This window comes from Littorina saxatilis, linkage group LG3 (genome assembly GCF_037325665.1).
Source record: "Littorina saxatilis isolate snail1 linkage group LG3, US_GU_Lsax_2.0, whole genome shotgun sequence".
In the NCBI taxonomy this organism is placed as follows: Eukaryota; Metazoa; Mollusca; class Gastropoda; order Littorinimorpha; family Littorinidae; genus Littorina; species Littorina saxatilis.
The window spans coordinates 61,372,416-61,380,909 of record NC_090247.1 but is presented as its reverse complement, the minus strand read 5'-3'; the positions used below and the strand labels follow the sequence as shown (position 1 = coordinate 61,380,909).

At 45.0% G+C, this 8,494-nt stretch overlaps 1 protein-coding gene across 1 annotated transcript in view; it reads left to right on the top strand.

The window, feature by feature from the left end:
• LOC138962856 (protein O-mannosyl-transferase TMTC2-like) overlaps nt 1–8,494 on the top strand; it is a 55,426-nt gene that overhangs the window by 16,739 nt on the left and 30,193 nt on the right. The window contains exon 2 of the mRNA XM_070334821.1: nt 8,372–8,494. This exon is cut by the window's right edge and continues 463 nt beyond it. Coding sequence (XP_070190922.1) covers nt 8,372–8,494 — 123 coding nt within the window. The remainder of the gene's footprint in view (nt 1–8,371) is intronic.

Sequence of the window (8,494 nt, the reverse complement as noted above, 5' to 3'; positions counted from 1 at the left end):
ACAGCTCAAAACATCTCCTATACTTGTACTCTGCTTACCCTCTTCCACCTTTCCTTTCAGTCTCTCTTTTTTTGTTTTTTTACCTTTGTTGTTGTGTTCTTTTTTTCTGTTCAATTCCCGAACACATCGACACGCGTTTTCCGCATTTTTACTCCATTACCCCCCAAAACGGTTCCAAATTGCACCATGATCTTCATCCCACCCTCGCCTCCCCTCCTTCGCTCTATTTTCTGTCTTCTGGCCTTTTTATTCAAAACTGTCCTCAACGTTTTGCCGGTGCGCCGTGAAACTATGCCCCCTCTTTCAGGAATCTGCCTTGCACCTTGCGTAAGAACAAGCCCTGCCCCCTCGCCTGCCCTCCTAGCGGTCATCGTGTTTGTCGGGAGGATCAGCAATGTTTGTCTCCAGAGCTCGCGCTCTCTCGCTCTCTCTCCTCCTCCTTTTCTGACTAGCCTGTCCGGACGGGAGAATATTTTTTTTTAAAGAGACACAGGCTGTTGAAAAGGGAGAGTTTGATTCTTTTACCCAGTTGCATGCGGCCGGGCTGCTTCTGCCCTTACGTTTGTACCTTTATTTGCCCTGAAGGGCAGAGAGCATCCTCCTTGATTGTTCCTTTTTCATAATCAAATCCAAACTTCTGTCATCATATACACACACGATATACACAAAAAGGGAGCGATGTATAGATTCAGACTGGAGGGGTGTGTACACATTTTGGCCGGCCATTGTTGATTTTGTTGTAATAGTTGTCATTAACTAGCGAGAGTAAAATTTTTCAGAAATGAATCGAATACAATAAATTAACGGTGAACATAACAACATATAATAACAGACAATATAGGACATCATTTTGCGAGTGATGCACGTGCATTGTTACTCGTGTTCGCCATGGTCATCGCTATGCCATTCCGGCTTCACGTGTGTTGTATAGTCATTGCTGCAGAATCAGTAATTAAAGAGTAACTCATCAGAGTTGGCTAGTGAAGACGCCAAGGTAAACCATGGTCCTCACCGTCAACCGCCCAGCATTTAGCTTCGTTTGTTCTTATTATTTCTCCTGAAGAAATATTTTTCTTAGGATGAAAAAATGTTGATTACATGCGCTTCTGGACCCTCGAAGGTCAGTGGCGCTGTTTTCCGTCCAACCCCCACTCCCACACTGGACGTGAATTGTTGTTGATCGAATCATCACACTCAGATCGATGATTGGTCACGCTGCTACAGTGGGACGTGAATTGTTGTTGATCGAATCATCACACTCAGATCGATGATTGGTCACGCTGCTACAGTGGGACGCTCCTGTCAAGACCTTCACATTTTGTTTTTTGTTTGTTTGTTTGTTTGCTTAACGCCCAGCCGACCACGAAGGGCCATATCAGGGCGGTGCTGCTTTGACATAATTATAACGTGCGCCACACACGACAGAAGTCGCAGCACAGGCTTCATGTCTCACCCAGTCACATTATTCTGACACCGGACCAACCAGTCCTAGCACTAACCCCATAATGCCTGACGCCCGGCGGAGCAGCCACTAGATTGCCAATTTTAAAGTCTTAGGTATGACCCGGCCGGGGTTCGAACCCACGACCTCCCGATCACGGGGCGGACGCCTTACCACTAGGCCAACCGTGCCGGTTTCACATTTTGTTTGATGGTATTGTTGCAAATAGCCACGTACATCATTATTATTTGAAATGTTCTTTTCTTTTTCATGCTTACTTTCATTTTGAGTGCCGTTTCTCTGTTTGTGTTGTTGCCTTGTCATCTTCATGTAATTTATGCGTAAGCGTATATGAGTGTGCTTGAGTTGTTAATGCGAAAGAATGTGTATGAGTGCGCATTGAGCCGCCTTGTGGTGAGATATATGCGCGTTATACATTCTGGTATTATTATTATTAGAAATCAGGTCTTACGAAAGGAGGACATCTTAAAATGGAGATACATTTACTGGCGTTATAAACACACAGAAATCTTAAAAACTGGGGTCTTGAATTCGAAAAGGGGGCATTTTTAGAATGGGTGGACTTAACACGGGGGTTCCAATGTAACACCCACTTTTCCCGTGATGAAGCCAAGATGCGTTGATACTGTGTTGATCTACATCATTTCTGATGCTGTAATTATTTATGTGTTATGCGATCGTATATTATTTGCACTACACCTGCCGGTGACGATGTTTCGTGTCCAAATATTTGTTACCACTTAGTTGATTGAACTGTATACGTGTGGCTGACGGTTGCCGACGCCGTTAATGTCGTGATGCTGAGAACCTATGAGACAGGAAAGTGGAAAATGATTCCAAGGCTTGGTTTATTGCTGAAAAAACTTGTGTAGGATCCCCCATCTTCTGTCGTGCAATATCATCATAAATAGACACATTTCCTTCCTCTGTAAACAGTTCGTCTCATCGTCTCGGATCTGGCTGGCCTTGGGATAAGATTGTCATAGACATAGACATCGAACACTTTATTATCTCAAATTGTCCTTCACCATCCAGTAGATTTGTCAAAAATGAATCCCCAAATTTCAGTAAATTTGTAAATTTCCTGAATTTTTCAGTAAATTTGTAAATTTACTGAGTGAAATAGTAACTTTACAAATTTACTGAAAATTACAGTAAATTTACAAATTGACTGGTTTGATGAATTTACTGTAACATATACATGACAACAAACATAAAACGTGACATAGAACAACATTAAACATTAAAGATACAATCCCTCCACTTGGTCACATACCAAAAAATAAAAGCCTATGTGGTGCTATCTGTGAATATTGGTAATGTTTTTAATGAATGAATTAATTCATTAAAAAAAATCCAACTAACCACAACAAGCAGTCGGGGTGTTGATTGTTGGTATGTGACCAAGGGGAGCGATGGTCTCATCCCATGTAAAAGCCTGTCCAGGTGTGAGATGGTCAGCCGAACATCTTTCACGAGGAGTGGGCCTTTAAGTTGTCACGTGTTAAAATTGCAGAATGTTGAATTTAAAGAATCTGTCAATGTTCAGGCAAAAAGTTGTTAACTTAGATTTTTTTTTTAAATTGGCCTGAGTAAATGTGGCTTTGGAGTAATTTCCATGCAGAGTTTTCAGGCCCTAAACATGTTACCATGTTAATCTTATGAATTTTGCCAAATGGAACACCAGAATTGTTTTTAATTAGTATCCCACTTCTCATGTGTAGGGTGTTTGTTTCCCATTACTTTTTCAAAGCGTTCTTACAAATGTGTCAGGCTTGAAACAATATATGATCTCTCCATCTGCTTCCATCCCCGTTGCTTCTCTCCTTCTGTGTCCCCAGTCCAACCCCACCCACCCGACCATCATGCATCGATTGGTCTTATCTTTCGGTGTGGGGGTCAGTGGCGGTGGATGAGATCCTCTATCTTATCTAAATGATCTGATTTAATCCGATCCGACTCTAATGAGGTTTGCTCACACCACGTGTCCTGCAACTTAATCAACTCGACTCTCGTTTCTCGTTTTTCCTTTTCAGTGTGAAATAGGATCACTCTCATCGTGTTTAGCGAGAGAGACTCGTTTTTCCTTTTCAGTGTGAAATAGGATCACTCTCATCGTGTTTAGCCAGAGAGACTGAGACTTGTCAATTAACCGAGACCGCCTTTCACGGCTCCAGTTAGCTTAGGGATGAAATGTCAACCCGGGGAGGAAGCATTATTCGGCGTGTTAGAAGAGAGTGGGTTTTTGACCAGCTTTGGGCTTTGATCTTGGGATTAGGGGTGGTCAGTTTTTGTAACCTTTCACTCGCTGCTGCTAAAGCTTGGATTTTGTAGTGGTTTGAAATGTTTCTTTTAAAAAGGAGCGTGTGTTTTGTGGCCGTGTTGGGGATTTTTTTTGTGGACTTTCCCTTTCTCGAATTTTTATGTTTTTGTTTGGTAGTATGTCCTGTTCCCTGTACATCTTTGATTGACATGTTTGTGTAGCATGTGTCGTGTTTAATGTCGCCTGATGCCTTGGATTTGGAGTGAAATGAATTTGTTTTAAAAAGGAGATTGTGCGACTGCGATGTTGGTTTTGGGAACATACCCTTTCAGCCTCGAATTGTCCATGTGTGTTAGTTCTGGGAAGGATTTATAATGAGTTTGCGTTTGTAGTTATGAATAAAATTGGTGTAGTATTCCGTGTCAAAGAATGTTTCTGTGTACCTCTGGACACTGATGCATTGTCCAGTTATTGTAGCGAGATCGTAGACTAATGAGTTCACATTGATACGACCATTGTGTCGAGTCCGAAAAACTGACCGTTTGCCAACCCAGTGTTTGCTGTTCTCGCTTACATCAGCGGCAGTTTACACTCTTAATGGGTGGGTGAAATTCGATTCCAAATGTTCCCCACAACTTTATACTTGTGCCTGTTGACACAAAGGATTGTCAACAGGCATGTGACACGCCAACAGCTCATACTTGAAGCGTCGGTTTACACGGGCACGCCGAACACCATGTAATGTACAAGCTTAACATTTAAATCCAAACAGTTGTTTGCAGTGTTTTCTTTGTTCCTCTGTCTTTCTTTCTTCCTGGTTCTTTCTTCTGTTCTTATTTTCCTCAGTTTGCGCTCTTTTCTATAGTCTGTTTAAGACTAAAGCATCCGGGCGGACAATCAGCTTCTTATTAAGAAAAATTATATTCCTGGGATATGAGCAGCCTTTTACTCGTTAACATGCTAAAATGTGACCCTCCACCACGAAATGAGTCGCATGTCACCTCGCGCGGTTTTGCGCTAGGCTTAATATAAGTCCGGAGAGTGTATGGTAACAGCGTGAGGGTCACCTTAGTCACAGGTTTATAACTCAAACAGTTTTCGCTCTTTTCTAAAACGGTTTTCACCACTGGATAGAGCATAAAAAACTCTTTAGGAAAATGTAAAAATATGAAAATCATGCAAAGGTGACATGCGACTCATTTCGTGGTGGAAGGTCACATATAACATTCTGCAGTCTGGCTGCTTTCTGGGCAGAGTTAGAATTTTTGGATGAATTAATTTTGTAGTTGACACATATATGTTATATCGCACAAGAAATTCAACAACAAACAAAAAGTCCCACTCTGCACAGAGAATAGCCATGCCACTATAAGCTTCTAGCTTGTTGCTGTTACCTGTGTGTTTTGTATACATGTCATGATTGTAACTTTTGTTAAAATAAACTCATGTTTAAACCAATAGCCACGCCTTCAAATTCTAGTATGGTTGTCTCCATGGAGAAGGAATCTCTAACCCCATGTGAAATCTGGGACAGGTTTATGGCAATGTAAATGATAGTTCACACGAAAAGGTGTAGCTTTAAAACAGGCTAGCCACACACACAAAAACAGATACCGCAACAGGGCTAAAAAAAAAAACCACGAAAATAAAACGAGAAACACCAATGGATTTGTTTTTCTGTGTGACAGTGACACAGTGATGCAACAGCTAGCACACTGACTGGGCTGTTGGCTATTTTTGGCTAAGGTACATTGTCTCGTCTGTGTGTTGGTAAATATTGTCTTTCGACGCTTCGATCCGGCGTCCGTCAGTCAAACTGGCGGCCGATTCGTCTGTCAATGTTTCATCTGTGGCTGTTTTTGTGCAACAATAACATGTGGGTTTGTGGGTGTGATTTCTAAATTCTGGATCTGGATCTGGATAACCCGCCTGGGTTGGTGGTTGGCAGGTGCGCCACAGAAGCCGACGACGACTATCAACGTGACGTTTTTTTGGGTGTGCGCATCTAAAAGAGTCTTAAAAGTTCACTGTACACAAGGTGGATATAGTGTACAACTCCAGCTGGTCTTCTTGCTGCTGTACTTGCGGTTTTAGTCCGTTTGCCCTAGAATGTAGGCTTTTCAAGCACAGTTAAAAAATGCTATGTTACAATGTTAAAAACTGGATAAAAACTACTGAGGCTCTCACACTGGTTTCTGCCCCCCTAACGCCGATGAGAAGGCGCTGGGCGTGGTCAAGGTGACGGTGGCTTCGCTCAAGTTGTTCCACTCGATCACTGTCTTTATAAAGAACGAGTTCCTGTATTGATCAGTCTTTGAGGTAGGAGCTTTGAAACAGCGGCTGTTGTTGGTTGCCTGTCTCTGGAGGATGTTTTGGCTCTCATACCCCTCGTAGGCTTTAGGCTTGACTCGGCGCCGAGATACGCTCACCGGGGTGAGGAAGGAGTCAGGGGGTAAGGCAGGTACAAGTCCATTGATGATTTTGAACAGCATCGTCAGGCGAAGTTGCTGACGGCGTTCCTGGAGTGTAGGAAGTTGGAGGTACTCTAGCATCTTGGTGACGCAGCCTGGGTCCTTGGACACGTAGTCTTTCATGATGAACCTAGCGGCTAGGCGTTGGATGCGTTCGAGTCTCTCAACGTCTTGTTTGTAGTAGGGGTCCCAGACCACCGCCCCGTACTCAAGGGTGGACCTGACAAGAGTGATGTAGGCAAGGCGACGGCACTCACGTGGGCAGTTCCGGAGGTTCCGGCGTAAGAAGCCCAGGGTAGATCCTGCCCTCTTGCAGAGACTGGTGATGTGGGGGCCCCACTTCAGGTCGGCTGAGATCTGTATGCCGAGGTACGGGTTCTGTTCGACCTGTTGGAGGATGGTGTCTCCGAGGCTGTAGAAGTAGTGGGATGTGGATCTGGTGGAGAGGACGTAGCACTTCTTAGCGTTGAACCTCATCCCCCACTGGTTGGCCCACTCTTCCAAGCTCTTTAGGTCTGCCTGTAGCGTAAGGTGGTCCTGAAAGGTGCGGATCTGGCGGTAGAGGAGACAGTCATCCGCAAAAAGTCTGACAGACGACTGGACTGAGTCTGGGAGGTCGTTGATATGGCACAGGAACAACAACGGACCCAGCACTGTGCCTTGCGGGACGCCGGACTCGACCTCTACCTCTTCAGATGCCTCGCCCTCCAGTACAACCCTCATCTTCCGCTTGGTCAGGAAACTGGTCAGCCAGTTGTGGACACTTCCCCGCACACCGTAGTGGGCCAGCTTGTGGAGTAGTTTCTTGTGCGGGACAGTGTCGAAGGCCTTGCTGAAATCAAGGATGGCGACGTCAGTTTGGTGGCCAGCATCATGGGATGACAGAATGTCCTGCATGGTGGTGAGCAGCTGGGTTTCACATGAGTGGCCGGTCCTGAACCCATGGTTGCGGCTGGATAGCACTCCATGTTGTTCGAAGTGCTTGTGAAGATGGTGGCAGATGATGTGCTCGAGGAGCTTACAGGCGACCGAGGTCAGGGATACTGGGCGGTAGTTCTCAGCTTTGTTCCTATCTCCCTTCTTGTAGACAGAGGATATGTTCGCTGATAGCCAGTCTTTCAGGAGCTCACCTGACTCGATGGAGGTGGTGAATATCGCCGTCAGGGATGGGGCAATGGAGTCAGCGCACGTCTTCAAGATGCGGTTTGGTATGCCGTCTGGTCCCGATGCTTTGTTGAGCTTGAGGTTCCTCAGGAGTTTTGCAACACCTTCGGTAGTGATGGTAATCTTCTCAAGTGGGGGGACTGGGGTGCCTTTCAACTCTGGTGGAGGAGAGTCATCACGCTTCGTGAAGACGGACTGGAACTGTTGAAGCAGTATCTTGGCTTTGGAGGTACTGTCGCTGTGTAAGGAGCCTTCTTTGTAGAGTGGCGAGACTCCAGCGTTGTCCTGTCTGCGTGACTTGACGTATCGCCAGAAGGGCTTGGTGTCGTTTGTCTTCAGTAGTCAATTGTAGTGGACAGATCGAGTGATCTTGAGGTTTTCTGTTAATATGTAGATACCAATAGTCTACTGTTGCAAGAAGCATACTGTGAATTTACATTTAAAATCGATTTTGTAAAGACAACATGATAGAGATGGGTGAATATGGCTAAATATATAATGTCCTTAGATGTCTGCCAATCCATCTTGTTGTATGGCCCGCGATGACCGATCATTGGTGTGGGTGCGTGGAGTTGTGTACGAGTGAACCAGTGAAACTTTTTTTTCTGGTCATTATGATTGTCTCGTCCTGTTTTGTCTCGCCGCATCTCGTCTTGTCTCATTTTGTCTGGTCTTGTCTTGTGCTACATCATCTGGGGTTGTCTCTTCTCGTCTCGTCTCGTCTCGTGTCATCTCGTCCCGTCTCATCTCGTCTCGTCTCGACCACTCTCGTCTCTCCAAAGTTGTCTCGCTTGTTTTGTTCTGATCTCGATTCTCCTTATCTCGACTTTGTATTACCACGTCTCATTTTGCCGTGTCCCGCTTTGCAAAGTCTTACTTTGCCTTTCTTGTCTTGCCTAGCTTGCCTTGTCTTGCCTTGTCTTGCCTTGTCTTGCCTTATCTTGTCTTGTCTCCGCCTGTCTTGAACGTTTTATCCTAACCAATGTCTTTTCTCTTTGTCCTACCAAATAGCCGTGCCATACAGAAGAACCATGACCTCCTGCCGGACACGCCGCTGCTCAACCTGTTCTACGACGACTTCTGGGGCACACCGCTCACCCACTCGGGCTCTCACAAGTCCTACAGACCCTTGTG